Source organism: Aphanomyces astaci, assembly GCF_000520075.1.
Source record: "Aphanomyces astaci strain APO3 unplaced genomic scaffold supercont1.1, whole genome shotgun sequence".
In the NCBI taxonomy this organism is placed as follows: Eukaryota; Oomycota; class Saprolegniomycetes; order Saprolegniales; family Verrucalvaceae; genus Aphanomyces; species Aphanomyces astaci.
In genome coordinates, this window is record NW_009798264.1 from 751,502 (window position 1) to 768,088 (window position 16,587).

Consider the following 16,587-nt stretch of genomic DNA (forward strand, 5'->3'; position numbering starts at 1 on the left):
GTTTTTATTGTTAACTTTGTTTCTAAAATGAATGGCAATAAAAATACATTAAAAACTCCCGTTGGAGATGCTCTGAGAGCATCTCCAACGGGAGTTTTTAATGTATTTTTCTGAGTAGCGTAAACGATATATATTCTATTGGCGAAGCGGTTCCATAACATGTGGTTCTAGTATCGGCCCTCGCGGAGGAATGTCTTAAAAATGATAATCCAAACTCATTTAATCTATATAAGATACTATATATCCTATATAGGTTATATAGAATACTATATACTGGTAGGTTGTATAGGATGCTATATAGGTTATATAGGATGCTATATAGGTTATATAGGATACTGTATAGGTTACATAGGATACTATATAGGTTATATAGGATCTATATAAGAATTATATATAAATAGTACCTGACTACCCTCCCTATAGTTTATATAGTGTCATTTCGCCTTTGTATACTGTAGTACAATACAACAACCCATACTTCTCACAACCAGATTTTCCAGATATATTCCCGCGCTGGAAACTTGATGCCTTGATGCCACTCGAACATTTGACACGCAACTGTACTCAAGGATGAGGGTCGTACTTGACACCGATGGGCCGGCGCTAGACCAAGTTGACCTAGTCGGTGACTTACTCGGGGGCTTCGTGCCTTACGACGTAGGCGAATTTTCGTGGCATTCTATTCTAAAGACCACCGTGGACGAAGACACCGGTGTTGCATGGTGCATGAAGGTCGGTCTCATACCGAACGACACGACATGCCCCAAATGTGACCTCACCGTGTCCTTCGCGATGAAGTCCAAGCGATGACATTGCAGGCGTGCGGCGTGTGCAGGTGGCGGGAACGTTGAGCGTGGAATGCGGGTTCCAAGATCCCTTTGGCGAAGCTGGTGCACTTATGTTTGCTTGCGCGTCAAGAAAGCCCCTTGTCATAGTGATTGTGGAGGATAAAATTGCGCGTGAGTCCGGTGTGGATTGGTACCAGTACTGCCGCGACCTGTGTTCGGCGGAAATGTTGCGTGTCCCAATGCTGCAATGTCGACTATATAGGCTATATAATCCTATGGTAACAGTGAGCCGTGCCATGTATTGCTCGCGGCATGGTACGGTTCGACTGCGTTCATGTACGAGGAGAGGCTGCGAAGCATGAGACTTCAAACCTATAGCTAGGTATATATATCGTGCTTCTGGTCAATCAGCATGTTCCTACGACTCGTATGTCCTAGCGCCTTGTGCTTGGATCAAGGGCTGGCCGCCACCGCTGCCGCCAAATTTCGCTGACGAGCAAGCACATCGGAGTTTACATGAAAATTAGTATGTAAGCATATGCCACTGTGATTGGATAGGTTTGTCCAATCCGTGTGCGCTGAACACAATGGACCTAACTGTAAACACGACAAAACTATCGCTAGCCAATCATGTGGAAGCAGAAAACACGACAAAAGTGCGATGAAATAAAGATAATTTTACACATACTGTACGTAATCTACTGGCCCTATATTAGCATATATTTATACTATAAATAGTAAGCTTACTATTATTAATAATACGTATATTAATAGTACTATTAATAGTACAAAATATCACTTGGTTTACACTCGACTAATTCTTCGCCAAATTTGATTTTGAGACGTAACATCTCTTCACCACGACGAGATCAATCGAAACTAATTCTAACGTTACTGTAGTTTTACTTTACAGTGGTGAAGACTATCCACGACCCTTTCTATTTTATTAAAAATATTTATATGTTCTGTTAATTTTGAGAAATATATCCTATACATATACAGTAAGTTACTACAGTATGAAATAGGAGGGTTTTGTGAAATGTATTGGAAGTGTCTACGGTAGGTGACGTGTACCATACCGTAGCGAATGAGTGATTGGCTGTATATTTTAGTTTATTGACCAATGCACTTTGAACTTTGACTGTGAATTTCTCATCGCAGTCAATTTTGATCTCAATTTGAAAGTCATGCAAACGTGTTCTAAAGCGGGAGTCATTTGGCTGCACGGACTCGGCGACTCTGGTGCTGGGTGGAGCAGCCTTCGTCACGAGTTCTCCCACCTGAGCCACATCACCTGGGAGTTCCCAAACGCCCCCACGAACTACGTGACATGCAACGGCGGCCCAACTCCGTCGTGGTTTGATCTACACGAGATTCCCCTCTCCCCTTCGTCCGCACCAAATGAACCGTTGAAGGGACTGACTGAGTCCGTGAAGAAGGTTCATGACGCTATCGCGCGCTTCGATGCAGCTGGCATTCCGTCGGACCGCATTGTTCTCGGTGGGTTCAGTCAAGGCGCACTCCTTGCCGTGTACTCCAGTCTCCAACTCGAAGCCCCCCTTGCCGGCGTTGTCGGGCTAAGTGGCTGGTTACCGTCTGAAACGTACCTTCAGTCGCTTCCGCCAAAGTCGCTCAATGTCTTAATCGGCCACGGAAGCGCTGACAACATCGTGGAGTACCCGCTGGGTCGCATCTTTGCCGATCGACTGACGTCGTTGGGCCACCAGGTTCAGTTTGAGACGTATCGCGGCATGGCACATTCTCAATGTGAGCAAGAAATGAAGGATCTCGAGGCATTTCTGAAGAAGGTGCTGCCGTGAGTTACCATCCTAGGATTAGCAAAATCGCTTTCTACGTAGTAGTTTGAAGTAAAAGGATATACTGCTAACATTACTTGTATATTGCAATGAGTGTGGCTTGAATTCCATCATGTTGGTGGCGCGGCCTCTCAAGTTTGTTAATGGCCAGTTGTGATATCTCTTCCGTCAATGCTGGCTGCGTCAGGAACCATTGACGCACAGCAAGTGGGTGTGTACATACGCATACAGCCACAAGCGTCACGCGTCGCTGAATCATGCATAAGATGGGAATATGTAATCCATCTAGTTCCCTGCGTTAGACGTTCAAACCTCAAGCGCGCCGCCGTCTATCGTCATGTAACTGGTTCTGTTGTTGCTTTGATCTTTCAATTTGACGTGCGTTGATTGGCTGGACTTTCTAGCCGCGTAACCGTCAACCCTGAAACCTCGAGATCACGATATTAAATTTCCAGTTTCAATACAATGCCCAAGTTAAAATTGTCGATGGAATAAAATATTTGCGTTGATATTGAATAAAATGGGCTGGCAAAGTGATTGGCGCTCACGCGATGGATATAAAAATACTGGCACCTTGCATTCGTTTGCATTCCATCACATCGACTTACCCAGGACACTTGCATCATGCCGCCGACGAAGGTCCCGAAGAAGCGTTTGGGTTTGAACACCAAGGGCGCCAGCTCCGACAACCCGAATCGTAAGATTCCCAAGAAGCAAAAGGCTGCCAACATGCGTGACAAGGGCACGATCAAGCGTCTCAACATGTACCGGAATTCTGGGGCCATTCGCAACAAGGAGGGCAAGATCGTGGGCGGTAGTTTGATGATGGCCGGCCGCCAAGGCGGTGTCACGATGAACGACCCCACCGCGTCGTCGCGCATTGCCCCCGACCGACGCTGGTTCGGCAACACCCGCGTGGTGGGCCAGAAGGAGCTCGACAAGTTCCGCAACGAAATGCACGTCAAGGCCGCCGATCCGTACTCAGTAGTGTTGCGAACGCGCAAGCTGCCCATGAGTTTGATCCAAGACTCGGCCAAGGTGACGCGCATGAAGCTCCTGGAGACGGAAACGTTTGAAGAAACGTTTGGCAAGCAGCGTAGCCGCAAGCGCGCCAAGCTCAACGGCGTGGGCGACCTCGAGGCGCTGATGAACCGCGCGAGCGACCAGGCCGATAAGTACGAGACCAAGGGCGTGGACCGCAACATCGAAGTGGTCGAAGAGTTCAAGGATGCGACGTCGCACGACGTGTTCAACAAGGGCCAGAGTCGGCGCATTTGGGGCGAGTTGTACAAGGTGTTGGATTGTTCCGACGTCGTGATTCAAGTGCTGGACGCGCGGAACGTTCCCGGCACGCGCAGCGAGCACATCGAGCGCCACCTGCGATCGAACGCCGCGCACAAGCACTTGGTGTACGTGATCAACAAATGTGATTTGGTGCCCAACTGGGTGACCAAGAAGTGGGTGCAGATTCTGAGCAAAACGACGCCGACGCTGGCGTTCCACGCGAGTCTGAACAGCCCGTTCGGCAAGGGTGCGCTGATCAACCTGCTGCGGCAGTTCGCCAAGCTCCACCAAGAGAAGAAACAGATCAGCGTCGGCATCATCGGGTACCCGAACGTCGGCAAGAGCTCCGTGATCAATGCCTTGCGCAAGAAGCGCGTGTGCAAGGTGGCGCCCATCCCCGGCGAGACCAAAGTGTGGCAGTACATCACCCTCATGCGCCGCATCTTTCTCATCGACTGCCCCGGTGTCGTGTACGACGGTGTCAACGACGGCGAGGTCGAAACCGTGCTCAAGGGCGTGGTCCGCGCCGAGAAGCTGCCGCAACCGGCCGAGTTTATCCAGCCGATCCTCGATCGCGTCAAGAAGGAGCACGTGATCAAGGTGTACGGGATCCCAGACTGGACGGACGACAACCACTTCCTGGACCAGCTCGCAATCAAGAGCGGCAAGCTGCTGCCCAAGGGCGAAGCTGATCACAACAACGTGGCTGTCCAAGTGATCAACGACTTCATCCGAGGCAAGTTGCCGTGGTTCATTGCGCCGCCGTTGAAACCCGAGGAACAGCAAGCAGTTGAAGAAGGAAAGGACGTGAGCTTGGAGGAACTCGCGGCGTTCAACGCGGAGGCACTCAAGGGCGAAGGCATCGACGACGACGAAGAAGTGGAAGAAGAAGAAGAAGAGGAAGAACAAGACGAAGGAGTCGAAGAAGGTGATGACGACGACGAGGAATAAAGTGAGATGGTGGCAAATATATTATTTTATATACTGTGCAATCGTTGTTATCTAGTATCTCTCCACGACGTTGGTTGTGCCATGCTTTTAGTATACCAGTAGTCGCCGAGGGTTTAGATGCGACTGTACATGACGCAATTTAGTCACTAGAACGACACACAATCGGACGATTAAGGCTGGTCGTGTAGTGGACTAGTAATCACATGCAACGGCAACGTCGACGCCTTGGCTCGGACGGCGGCGGCGGCAAACTGCCCTTTGACGGCCCACGTAATCAAGCGAACGCCGGCGACGGGAGGGGCGGGTTGCAGCATCGGGTGGTGAGGGTACAGGTCTCGGAGGAGGGGAGCGATGGCGGACGAGTTGGAGAGTGTCGTCCACAGCGGTTCGATCCATCGGATAGACGGACACAGGAGCGCCGGGTGGTTATGTCTCAGGAGGGTGGCCCACGGCGACGCGTGCCACAGCGTCCGGACGGGGCGGCCGTCGGGGTCGAGGAAGCCGCCACCTTTGGCGGGCACGAGATCGTTCAACGACGACAGCGAGTGGCAGACGAGGCCAGCGGCATGCGCGGTGGAGCGCGCCAGTTCTTCGTGGGCGAGGCAGTCCTTGAGGAGATGCAGGGGGGTGGTGATGGCTTTGGCCCGCCAGGCCTGGATCAGCGTCGCCTCGACTGTCGAGTCCGGGGAGGTCGCCACGTAGTCCGGGAGCGTGTTGCTCGAGTAGCCGGTCCAGTGCAGCCCGTCGTCGGTGAGTGTGAACTCAAACTGGGACACCAAGTCGTCGGGCTTTTGCTCAAACCAGGATTTACGAAGGGGCGACCACAGCCGCTCAGGGACGTCGGTCGAACCAACGAACCGCTCCGAGTGCTGCAACATGTAGTCGGTGGCGTCGAGCATCATGTGATGCAGCTGGTTGGTCGCGTGCTCGAGCGCCGCCGCGCCGGATGGAGGCATGCGGAATTCGTGGGGATGGGTGCTGGAAGGACGCACCAGGTCCGACGCTGTGAACGGATGCAAGTCTTCGTAGTTGTACTCGTTGTCGAAGTCCACCGTCATCCAGCCCAATATGTTGCCGTCCGCGTAGGTGCATGAGATTGCGTATGTATTGGTATTGGGGTCGTAGTGCAAAGGAAGGCGGCGGGAGTACGATCGCTGGGACGGCCACACTGCATCGTGCACGTTCTGCTCGACAATGTCGACGTACGAGAGGCCAACATCCACGATCACGGCCACGTGCCCAGTTTGTCGGAATTCGCCAGACGGGGTCCAGATCAATAGCGAGCCCTTGGTCGGCCGGGTTGACGACGTGCCGTTGGCATGAGCGTGCAATGGAAGCAGCTTGCCATCGGCGACGCGGGTGACACACTTCAACCGGAAGATGTCGTACGCCATGGCGATGTTGTCGAAAACGACGCCATGGTTCACCAACAGGTATCGACGACCTAGTTCCACGCACTGCCACTTGTATCCTGTCGTGACGTCGCCGAGGAGACTCTGGAAATGCGTGCGGTTTGATCGCACGGCCGGGTCCAACGTTGTGTAGTCGCTGCTGTAGACATGGACGCCGCCATCCGTCGTTCCCAGAAGCGTCCCAAAGGGAGCCTTCACTGACGTCAACGGCGAGAGCGTGCTGTGGTACGTTCGCGTCCAAGATGCACGCATGGACCGACCACCGCGGAACAGTCGCATGATGAACACCGAAGTCATCGATCGAATTTCGAGATTCCTCTGACAATACACAAACCCCACAAATACTGTTTGACACACTATATAACGTTGGAGTTGTAACTGCCAAGATTCGAACAAAGTAATTAGTTGCCACTTCGCAAATACTTCGAAGTACATGGTAGGCACAGCACATCACACGCCAATCCATGTGTGAGAGTGGCTGAAGGCGCTAACGCTCATGTACTCTAGTCAGAGCAACCTCTGCATGACATAAGACGTGTGGCGATGCCCACGAGTCCCACGTCGTCTATACTAAGCCCGAAAAGTGCACTGGCCCGGTTGCAAGTGCAATGGAGCGCTGACGAGAAGCCATGTAGCCCTCGTCCACCACCGCACACAGCAGCGTCTTCCCCGCAGCTGACGGCATTAACATCCCTCAAGTCAGACGAGAAAGATGCCGTCATCGTGTACTTGCTTCAGAAAGTGAAGGATCAAAAGACCATGCAGGATGCCGCGATCCAGTTTGGCGAAGAAATCGCTGCCAAACTTGTGTTGGAGCAGGTATGCGAGGTGCCAAGTTGTTGACACTCATGTTGAACCATCGTCAGCACGAGCGCAATGACGCGTACGAAGCCACGATTCACGCCCTCAACGAGGCTTTACACAGCGCTACGCACCACCACCCCGAAGTGGCCCGCCTGGAGGCCGTGGTGCTGGAGTTGAAGGTGCAGCTGGACAAAGAGCAACAAAACGTGCAATCAGCAGTACGACCGCTCTACGCAAGCTCTGGCCTCTGACATTTTCTGTGTGCGATAGATTAAAAAGTGTCGGCGCAGTCGGGAGCGCGAGCGGCAGCTGAAGATGGCCATCGATCCATTATGGGAATAGAAGAACATGTTGTACAGTATATGCCGTCACACCACAGTGGACTTGGCAACATCGTCCGATGCTTAAGGACGAGATAACTGCCAGTTGTGTAAATGCGGCCGAATGTCCTATGTTGTGTGTTCATGAGGAGCGACTGCTTGTGTTCAACCTCACCTCGACGGCGTGCCACTTGAGTAACTTGCCGGCAATTGCAAACAGCTCTCTGTCCTTCTTGTCGCCCGTGTATCTACGACCGTTTGGTTAATCAAGCAAAAAACCAATGAACACCTCGTCGTACTCGGAGCAACGCCACAAGTTGTCGACGTGGTGGGAGCTGCACACTAGCGGATTGTCGTCCAGGAGCACGACATGCTGCAGTGGTCGACCCATCAAACTCAAGTCCTTGGTCACGTGACCGGTCTGCCCGAATGCCACGTCATCACGTTGTCGATGGAAGCGTAGCTGGTTTACCTCGTGCGAGATGCTGCATGAATCGCGATACAGCCGACACTGAATGTGTCTCCCAGGATCTATGAAGTCCACAAGGTGCTCTGTCATCTACGGGGGGCATGGTCATCAAAGGGAAGCGCCGTGTGTCTTGACATACCTTGCGGTCGCTGGCAGTGAAAACCACAATGTCGAAGTGAGGCGAAAGAGTCTTCAGGAGGTGATGGGTGCCAGGCCGAATGGACACGTGCACTGTCCGCTTCACTTTACCGTGGGTCATGTGCAACGTGGCAACGTAGTCGGCGGTTGCGATGGGCTACAATCGCATACATACATTGAAGTGCCATTGCACTAGCCACGTATCAACTGTTACGTGAAACGAACGGAACCATAACGTGCGATCAAGGTCCAACACGAGGCACTTGCGACGGTGTTGCAGCGACAAAGGGCATGGAGGCTGAGCCAGCGACCCGAGTCGAAGGATGCGCTTGAACTCGGACACGAGCCACGACCGCCACGCTCCATCCATGGAAATATCGTTGGCCGCAATGTATTGCTGTAACGTGCGGAAGATGCACTGTGATTGCGCAAGGGGAATTGAACCTTTGTCTACCACCTCATGCCTCAACAATGAACCAAGGCGCGTGTGAAATGACGCACCGTTCACGGCTCTGCTCAGTGAAGCATGCAATCCATCGACCCAGGATTGCCCTGTTACCGAGGCCTGCATTTCGCGAGTTTGGATGGCTCTGTCCAACTTGACGACAAGCCACACAAGGTGGTGTAGCTCGTTGGGTTGGTCGCACAAGGGTATTTCCAAGGATCGGATAGGGTGGTCGTCCACGAGGAACGAGGTTTGCTTAGGACCACTGTATGCTGTGATGGTCTCCGTAGGCTTGGTCATCATGGTCTTGCTGGCTTCCACCCCGGAGGACGGACGATGGAGTTTCTTCTGATACTCCTCCATCGTGTCTGTCTCACGCATGTAACTCGTCATTTTGAAAGTGTCGATTTATAAATCCCACGATGAAGGTAGGCTTCGGCAATTACTTGTACACTGTGCTTTATTATAGTGTACATTTGAGGAAACTTGGCAACCACCGGGCCAAATTGCGAATATGGATTGGCTGCCGAACGTTGTCATTCATTCTGATCCTCCTGTTATTTTACATTGTTAATAAAGCGATTCGATCATAAGAGGAAGGAATAATTCCCCCACAGCAGGTATACCCTACCTTTAAAACACCCAAACTACTACCTTTACTGTTAGTGGGGGAATTCCTTAGATAAGACTCTGCACACATACACAAAAATAAACCTTGTAACCTGGGACTTCGTCCTACCCCCGGTGGGCACGGATATTTCGAAGTATAATGTTCCCGGGGATCACAGCGGTTATGTAGCTATCGCTAACCACTTAGATGTCTTAACTCCTACACTGTAGCTGGCATGAGCTACTGTATAATTAGAAATCCCACCATTGTACTTATTTGTGCAACAAATCCACAGTTCAGGCGTCCTGATTGGCTGTTGTAAGGTAATAATTCCCCCATTAAAGGTATAGTTTGGGTGTTTTGAAGGTAGGTAGGTAGGTATTCCTGCTGTGGGGGAATCTGTCGAAGGGGAAGTTCCAAGTACTCGGAGTAGTTTTCAGAAATAGCATGAGCCAATCAAAATCGATTTACCTCGTTTTTTTTCACGATTATTCAGAAAAAGACGTCAATTTTCTACTTTAGTAGTATGCGGGGAGTTCCAAGAATAGTGAGTTGGGTAAAAAAGAGGTTTTTTAAACCAACTTTTCATTTGCTAAAAATATCCACTTGGAACAGGACAGAATAACAACCACTTAAAATAGTCACACCCACATTGATCTGATCAGCAGAAGTTTCCGCCAATTAAATGGATGCAATGTGGCCTCTACAGCTTTTGATTTGTAGATATCTACCAATTATATCGATGCATTTCGACGAAACACCTGATTTTGCTTTGATTGGCTGAATATATTTATTTCGTGACTCTCATTGATCGAACCAAATGTACATTATACTCCGGAGTATTAACTGTAAGGTACAGTAGTATCTTTTACCCTCTGCTAAAGGGGTAAGCGTGGTCACCGAACATTTCGTTCTTTCGTGGCCAAGTTTGACTCTATTTGAACGTATTTTCATTAACAAACTAGGAGCGTAATCTCAACGTTGCGCTCTGTTATACTAGTACGAGCCAAAGCGATATGAAATTCACAGTCAAGGAGGTTTAGAGCATCTCCACCGATTGGGACTTATGACCTGGCCTTATACGGATAATGTACGGATAAATGAGAGTCTTATGCTGATTCCAGCGATAAGTTTCATTTTCGCCACCCGTCAGACTTAAATGCGCGGGATGACGAGGGGCTGTGACAGTGATAATGAGTGCATTTACATCAATCACGACCCGTCGCATTCCATCGTAGACCGAATCGTTAACATTTACTAGCACTTCGAAAGTATAGCTCAAGGGGTGCGCACGAAGTAATACGACCTTTGATGACGAGAAAGTCGAGTGCTTTCGCATTACATGCTGTTCCGTGGAGCATCGTCGCGATGCCACTGGCAAACATAGAGAAAACAAGGTCCCCCGTGGCATCTTGTTCGAAGTACCTGTAAATGCGTCAATTCCTATCATGGCCGCGCACATCATTGAACCATAGACCTGCAGCAGCGCGTGGAAGGCGCTGGACGACGGTGGTCGCGGTGCAGTCGCCTGGCGCGAGCGACTGGTCGTCCATCTCGCTGTTGCCGCCCGGTCGGTCCGGCAGCAGTACCACGAAAGGTGGGCGAACACCTGAGGGCGCCCTCAGGTGTTCGCCCACCTTGGGTACATCCCTTTGTCCATATTTTGAATAAATTGCAAAAAAAAAGAAACGAGTATCACTGTGTATATTATTGCAACTCTGCATGGTCGTACTTCTTCTTAATTCCTACGACTAATCCTTTGAAGTAGGTTGTGCCCGAGGGACCCAGTGGAAAGTACCAGCTGCGCCACAGACATTCGTCCAAGAACGGAGGTAACAGATCTGACACCATAACTCGCACGGTCTTGATATGTCGGTTGACTTGATTTTCCCATAGGCCTTCGATGCGTTAGGTGTGGGCACCAGTGGTGGGATCAACGAAGTTGTCAGTGTGGTTCACCCACTGGTTACCTCATGTCTTGAAGGTCTATGTTGTTGACAAGAGTATGGACTTCGTTCGTGGACACGTACGACCCGAACTTGTCCGACATAATCAGAGTTCCGGGTCGTACGTGTTTCTTGATCAAAGCTAAGAGCTTCGGTTTCGTACGGTCCTCACCGACCAATATGCCGTACCACCGCTTGGTTACCCGATCGACACCACCGTTTGTGTTCACGCTCGAAAATGCAACAAAAGGGGGGGAACAAGTTAATTGTGACCGCACATCCGGGAGTGGCGTGGCGGTAGCCCCAATCACAGTGCACTTGATACCATCTTGGTTGCCATGCCAGCGACTTCGTGTCCGCTGATACGAGTGTATATTTTGTACGTGTCCGAGGACCAGCGGCCAAATAACTGGATGGACAGATCAGTCGCACCACCTTTGAAGAGTGCTGTCGCGCCGCCGCTCCGGAGCGAGTGTGTCGAGTACTTCGAACTGTCGAGGCCGATGGCTACAGCGGCAGTTTGGGTCAGCAGTGCAATTTCCTCGCATTTGATAACACAGTGGGTCTGCAGGGTAGGTCCCGATGTTGTGTGCGTGTACTAGCAGCACCCATGCTGCTGCGACGGGGCAGAGCCAGGGGAGTCCCGATTTTCCGAGTTGGAGTTTTGTGCTGATGCCCTTCTGGTCGGTTTTGGAACTTCGTATGACTAACTGGACTGTGGAAATGGAGTCATAGTGCCGTGTTCATTGGTCGCGGCGGTCGAGAAACGTGATGTGATGTCCCGCACACAGATTGTGTGATTCGTTGGTTTTCCACTGACGGCGGTGTATTCTGATTATTCGGAGAAGAAAAAAGAAAGCCAGGACAATAGAGCCCTAGATATCTTTGTCGTGGCTTGCGGAGAGGTGTAGCCGACCGCGTATGGTTTGCAGGAGAGCGATGGAGACGGGGTCTTTGGCGTGACGGACTGGGCGGGTGCGGTCCATACCTCGCAGTTGAATTGCGTGTTCGGTGTTGAGTTGGACGGCAAATCCAAGTGCACACCTGTGGTACCAGGATATAACAGCGATCTTGGAGCGGATCGTGCTGGTAGCGTTGGGGCGTCTGGTTCCGTGGACCAGAGAGACTGTGCGTATCCGAAGAGTGCTGCCGATGCTGTGGCTTTTGTAAGCCATTTTGATTGGCCGATGGAGTGTTGGTGATATTCCCATTCGCCCCAGACTTGAGTGTACCGGGACGCTGAGGATGGGGCCAACGCGGCACCGTGGAGTGCTGTGATGGCATGTATGCGTAGCGAGCTGACGGGGGTATTGGCGATTGGGACCAATGGGCTATGTGCGTTGATCAAATCGTTGTGTAGGGCTCGCGACGCATGCGCGAGCCTGCGTCGGGATGAGAGTTGAGGGCCCCTGGGATGTGTGCCGACGTCACGTGTAGGTTGTGTTGGGCTTGGTGCGATCCGAGGGAGCGATTGAGCGCCTGAGCGTAGGCGTTCGCGCTGGCGAGTGACGATGACCATGCTAGTGCGCTTGTGTTGTCGCTCAGGGCTTGGACGTGAATAGTGCGACGACCAGTTGGGTCGGCTAGGATTGGGCCCCAGACGGCAATTGCGAGTGCCACACAGATATGCTCACGAACGTTGATAGAGAATAGCGATTGATTGGCTCGGTTTACTGATGAGGGTGTATGATTGGCTGGAATGTTGGCACCTGTTTTCACATTGCATTGTTCGATCAGACTGAGTTCGCTGGCGTCCCAGTTCAGCTGAATGAAGAGGCATCGCGCGGGAAAGAGCATGGCAAGGCCCTCATCGCTGGCATCCATTTCAAGGATGAACTGTGGCGTGGAGATTTTGGCGAAGATGGAGGTTGACACGCCCGCGAGGCGACCGACACGAAGAATTGTTACGAACCAGCGCAAGTCGTCGAGAGCCGCGACTGGTAAGACGTGGGTCCCAAACCGAGGTAGTCGCCTTAGTATTGTGTGGAGGTTTTGGTAGAACGCGCGTGCTGGGCGGATGCACGAGCACACATGCCGAAGGCTACCGAGGACTTTCTCGAGCTCGTGTCGTGAGGTTTTGATTTGGGCTAACATCGAGTCAACTCTTGACATTGCTTTGCTGATTTTGTCTTGTGGCATGGAGACGATGCCAAGTGATAGGTCCCAGTTGAGACCCAGTGCGTGGAGGTCTGTAGACCACTGGGTGAATTTGTTGAGGTTGAGACTGTCCGGCCCAAGGGTGGCCATCATGGCTAGGCGCAGGGCGATGTCAGCGCAGTCAAGTCGGTCGGCGGTGTCGTGCTCGATAAGGATGTGGTCGTCGATATAATTGAAACCCCAAAAGGTGCGTTTGTCCGCGGCACTTGTTGGGTGAATTGTTGCGGGTGATTCGTGGGCCACTAACCACGATATCCCGTTACTGAAAGCGCAGTAGACGTTGGGGCTGCCGCACCAGCCGAAAGGCGCGGACATGTCAATGCCAATGACTCCGGCCTCAGGAACGGTGAGGCCGAACCAGGACGCATCGGGGCACGATGCACTAAGGTGGCGGTATGCGGAGGCCACGTCGCCCATCATTCCCTTTATAGTAGCATTGGGCGGAAGGGAAGCACGAAGGGTCTCGATGCGTTCTGCCTGCCACTTGTGAGATCATTGGCCATGCTACAAGGGGCAGGCTTTCTTTACCAGTAAGCGCGTTAACGGAGTCAACGGTGGGGAAAGAAAGGTCATGGATGACACGACCGCACGGTGAAGAGGGATGCTCTTCTTTGGCACGAGACCGAGCGGGCTGAAAACGACACTGTTTATCCATAGTGGGAGTACTGAGTCACTGACGAAGATGTACGCCCGCGAATCCTGACCTTCCCGTAGTTGGCGAAGTAATGTGGCCAGGTTGTCACGTGCTGAGCCATGATTGCGTGGGGGATTTTGACGACGAGGTTGTGATTGACGCCATGGACCAGTGCTTCAGGCGATGTGGTCAAATTCGGGTTTGAGGCCATGGAGGTGAGTGAGGATGTGAGATTTGACAGCGGATGGGAGTTTGTTAGGGGTCGCATGTAGTCGGGCGCGAGGACCGTGCCCACAAATGGCGCCCAGAGGACCTGCGTTGCATCCTTTGACAGAAAGAAAACGCAAACAGATGGGTTTTCCGTCCACCAAGGGTATTGCCATGCGGATTACGGGGGGGATGCCAACACAATCGTGCGAAGTGTTGGGTTTGGGGGAGGTGGTGACAGCAGTTGTACTGAAATGGGGGTGACGTGACATGGACGATGTTGGCGTGGTTAAGCCGATATGCACATGGGTGATGGACAGCAGAAGTTGGTAGGCCGCTGGACCGTCGTTGTCGAAGTCGAGATGGGTGTTGAGATGGAGCGGGGGAATGCGGCGCAGGGTGTAATCAGTAGAAATGGTACTGCCGAATTTTTTGAACTTGTCGTCTAGCTGAGGGAAGTGTTCTGGATGGATACGAACGAGTTGGTGGACGCGACGTACATGACACTGGGTTGTATTAAAGAGGCTAGGCGGGAGCATATTCAACACTGACTGGTCCTCACAACTGGTTTGGTTGGCTCAGAGGCCCTAATCTTCTCCGCCGACATCTCACGAAACTAGGTTTCCGTTACACTGAAACCGTCGATTTTCTTCAAGGACGTCTCGTCGATTACGTGTCCTTCACCGCCAATCTAGGGCAGCAAATAAACAATTTAGATGAATAAATAATTTTAAGCAGTTTAGATGAATATATATTTGACACCAATTAAGATGAATAAAAATTGGTTAGTAATTTGACGAATAATTAATTGTAGAATTTTACCTTCATTTCGCTTGCAAGCATTTCAGCCGAGCAAATTTCTCGGCAATAGTTGTACCAATTGCACGCGGTGTCCGTCGACACTCCTTCCTCATCCATGACAGTCTTGGCTGGCTTGTGCGAAGCCCATAACAGACGTAAGAGGGTCTTTAGTGGTAACTTCGACTTCGCAAAGAACGAGCCAGCGCGGATGCTCTTTTCGACCGATCGGTGTGGGGCTTCTTCTGGCATCGCCAGCGCCAACCGTTCTTTGTCTTCGACAGCATCATATTCTTTGCGCAGGAAGGACACGCCATTGAACCCTCCAGGAGGCCAACTTGATGACACCACAGCGCACAAACATCTTCCGAAGCGGTGACCTCCAGGAGGGTTCGGTACGTGAACCCGTCCAGTGCCGACAAGTCGTACATCGCGGGTCAGATTTCAGGGGTTGTACCTATTTCCCATTCATTTGACTGGGTAATTTTGCTGTTTCCGCCGAGATGAAGCCAATACCAGGGGTTTTAGTTTTTTCGTCATAGCTAACTACTTGTGACGTGCAGATGTGGAGTGCCTGAACATATAGTGGAACTCATCAATTAATAGTGGTACTCTGTTGTATTTTGATTCCCGTTTGGGCAAAAATATGGACAAGGGGATCTACCTAAGGTGCGCCCACCTGAGCCTGTTGATGAACAAAGTAGCGTGGACGGAAGAGGAGGACTTCTTGATCTCAAGACGAGGGATCCCGTCGGAATTACATATTCGTTCAAACCTTGGTGAGAGGTCTATGGACAAAATAATTTGGAACGATTTGGACCAAGTTTAGATAGGTATTTTAGGTCAAAGTATTGAATTTTCAGTTTTACAAGATGTAAACTCGGCTGTTTACATTTCGAAAACATTTTAAATTAAGACTTGTCCAACTTTTCATTCGAAATTATACTATGTTTTGCGAGTTTTGCCCAGGCGAAACCGGACTTCGCGATTTTCCGCAGTTCCTGCCCAGTCGTTCAATGGTCAAAGGCAGCGCTATGAACGACGACGAACCCACGCTTTATCTCGAGTTCGATAAAGATGGTACGAATACCAGAATGTATGATTATTACATTCACATGCATTCGGCACTAAACCCTCCAGACCTAGACTAGTCAAGACACTCAAGCGCGCACGACGATCGCCCAGCAGCGCTTCCAAGTAGGTACCACTGTGAGACGATGAAGGTATTATCGCTTTGTTTCGGCTGCGTTACAAGTCTACGCTGTCTACGTGGTTTTACTTCACGAACAACGCCGAAAAGAAGACGGTTTACATGATGCTGGCAGCCGAGCTTAGCGTGGCGATGGACAATGAATACTCAGTGGCTCAAGATAAGGTATGTACTTGTGATTCCAGTTAGGTTTAATCGATCGTAGTTCCCGAAAATAAAATCAGTATAGGCGTTGTCGAATCCGAGTAAGACTGGAAACGCTCCGTCAGCCCCATTGCCTCTCCATTACGATGCCATGTTGGAGTACTGGAGTGACAAAAACGGATTTCGAAAAGAATCTCTCATGTCCACCAACGAGAATGAAAGTATTGATGGAACTCTTTTTTTTTACTTGGTGAAAAGCACTTATATATACATATATATATATATATCGTAGTGAAAAAAGAATCGGAATGCGATGAAGAAGTGTTGCGTGATCGCAAGGAATAGAGATCAAACCATCCAAGTCCAAGAGCCACAGTGGGGCTTTGGAGGCCGGATTTATTCCCATTAAGGACGGTTTGATTCACTAGGGATCATCACTGTCAGCGACGCCAA

General features: G+C 50.9%; 10 protein-coding genes across 10 annotated transcripts; 5 read left to right on the forward strand and 5 right to left on the reverse strand.

The window, feature by feature from the left end:
- Positions 1–570: 570 nt before the first annotated feature.
- H257_00251 (hypothetical protein) lies at positions 571–1,281 on the forward strand (the record flags this gene model as incomplete). Its single annotated transcript, XM_009822835.1, has 4 exons — positions 571–732; positions 836–1,014; positions 1,074–1,124; positions 1,227–1,281. The coding sequence occupies 4 exons, from the start codon at positions 571–573 to the stop codon at positions 1,279–1,281; spliced, it is 447 nt and encodes a 148-aa protein (XP_009821137.1).
- Positions 1,282–1,960: 679 nt separating this feature from the next.
- On the forward strand, positions 1,961–2,695 carry H257_00252 (hypothetical protein). Its single transcript, XM_009822836.1, has one exon. It carries the CDS (start codon positions 1,976–1,978, stop codon positions 2,606–2,608), a length of 633 nt encoding a protein of 210 aa, XP_009821138.1. The 5' UTR covers positions 1,961–1,975; the 3' UTR covers positions 2,609–2,695.
- Positions 2,696–3,178: 483 nt separating this feature from the next.
- On the forward strand, positions 3,179–6,562 carry H257_00253 (hypothetical protein). The gene has a single exon (XM_009822837.1). The coding sequence runs from the start codon at positions 3,230–3,232 to the stop codon at positions 4,838–4,840; it is 1,611 nt and encodes a 536-aa protein (XP_009821139.1). The 5' UTR covers positions 3,179–3,229; the 3' UTR covers positions 4,841–6,562.
- On the reverse strand, positions 3,179–6,563 carry H257_00254 (hypothetical protein). Its single transcript, XM_009822838.1, has one exon. It carries the CDS (start codon positions 6,547–6,549, stop codon positions 5,011–5,013), a length of 1,539 nt encoding a protein of 512 aa, XP_009821140.1. The 5' UTR covers positions 6,550–6,563; the 3' UTR covers positions 3,179–5,010.
- Positions 6,564–6,664: 101 nt separating this feature from the next.
- Positions 6,665–7,551, forward strand: H257_00255 (hypothetical protein). Its single transcript, XM_009822839.1, has 4 exons — positions 6,665–6,688; positions 6,760–7,071; positions 7,119–7,274; positions 7,327–7,551. Exons 1-4 carry the CDS (start codon positions 6,686–6,688, stop codon positions 7,396–7,398), a joined length of 543 nt encoding a protein of 180 aa, XP_009821141.1. The 5' UTR covers positions 6,665–6,685; the 3' UTR covers positions 7,399–7,551.
- H257_00256 (hypothetical protein) lies at positions 7,494–8,151 on the reverse strand. Its single transcript, XM_009822840.1, has 4 exons — positions 7,985–8,151; positions 7,849–7,935; positions 7,676–7,797; positions 7,494–7,624 (listed from the first exon to the last, which is right to left on the reverse strand). Exons 1-4 carry the CDS (start codon positions 8,102–8,104, stop codon positions 7,519–7,521), a joined length of 435 nt encoding a protein of 144 aa, XP_009821142.1. The 5' UTR covers positions 8,105–8,151; the 3' UTR covers positions 7,494–7,518.
- A 2,323-nt stretch (positions 8,152–10,474) lies between these two features.
- H257_00257 (hypothetical protein) lies at positions 10,475–11,088 on the reverse strand (the record flags this gene model as incomplete). Its single annotated transcript, XM_009822841.1, has 2 exons — positions 10,475–10,688; positions 11,009–11,088. The coding sequence occupies 2 exons, from the start codon at positions 11,086–11,088 to the stop codon at positions 10,475–10,477; spliced, it is 294 nt and encodes a 97-aa protein (XP_009821143.1).
- Positions 11,089–11,859: 771 nt separating this feature from the next.
- H257_00258 (hypothetical protein) lies at positions 11,860–12,159 on the reverse strand (the record flags this gene model as incomplete). Its single annotated transcript, XM_009822842.1, has 1 exon — positions 11,860–12,159. One exon carries the CDS (start codon positions 12,157–12,159, stop codon positions 11,860–11,862), a length of 300 nt encoding a protein of 99 aa, XP_009821144.1.
- A 169-nt stretch (positions 12,160–12,328) lies between these two features.
- On the reverse strand, positions 12,329–15,211 carry H257_00259 (hypothetical protein; the record flags this gene model as incomplete). The annotated part of the gene is made up of 6 exons (XM_009822843.1): positions 12,329–13,618; positions 13,670–13,772; positions 13,820–14,100; positions 14,168–14,431; positions 14,805–15,055; positions 15,103–15,211. 6 exons carry the CDS (start codon positions 15,209–15,211, stop codon positions 12,329–12,331), a joined length of 2,298 nt encoding a protein of 765 aa, XP_009821145.1.
- An 884-nt stretch (positions 15,212–16,095) lies between these two features.
- H257_00260 (hypothetical protein) lies at positions 16,096–16,479 on the forward strand (the record flags this gene model as incomplete). Its single annotated transcript, XM_009822844.1, has 3 exons — positions 16,096–16,155; positions 16,220–16,355; positions 16,427–16,479. 3 exons carry the CDS (start codon positions 16,096–16,098, stop codon positions 16,477–16,479), a joined length of 249 nt encoding a protein of 82 aa, XP_009821146.1.
- Positions 16,480–16,587: the final 108 nt, after the last annotated feature.

Excerpts from the sequence above, each read along its gene's own strand:
- H257_00252 (XM_009822836.1), top strand. The coding sequence starts at position 1,976 with ATGCAAACGTGTTCTAAAGCGGGAGTCATTTGGCTGCACGGACTCGGC.
- H257_00253 (XM_009822837.1), top strand. The coding sequence starts at position 3,230 with ATGCCGCCGACGAAGGTCCCGAAGAAGCGTTTGGGTTTGAACACCAAG.
- H257_00254 (XM_009822838.1), bottom strand. The coding sequence starts at position 6,549 with ATGACTTCGGTGTTCATCATGCGACTGTTCCGCGGTGGTCGGTCCATG.
- H257_00255 (XM_009822839.1), top strand. Across the intron at positions 7,072-7,118 it reads CCAAACTTGTGTTGGAGCAG|CACGAGCGCAATGACGCGTA; the intron begins GTATGCGAGGTG and ends AACCATCGTCAG. Across the intron at positions 7,275-7,326 it reads AACAAAACGTGCAATCAGCA|ATTAAAAAGTGTCGGCGCAG; the intron begins GTACGACCGCTC and ends TGTGTGCGATAG.
- H257_00256 (XM_009822840.1), bottom strand. The coding sequence starts at position 8,104 with ATGACCCACGGTAAAGTGAAGCGGACAGTGCACGTGTCCATTCGGCCT. Across the intron at positions 7,798-7,848 it reads CATGCAGCATCTCGCACGAG|ACCGGTCACGTGACCAAGGA; the intron begins GTAAACCAGCTA and ends GCATTCGGGCAG. Across the intron at positions 7,625-7,675 it reads AACTTGTGGCGTTGCTCCGA|ATACACGGGCGACAAGAAGG; the intron begins GTACGACGAGGT and ends AAACGGTCGTAG.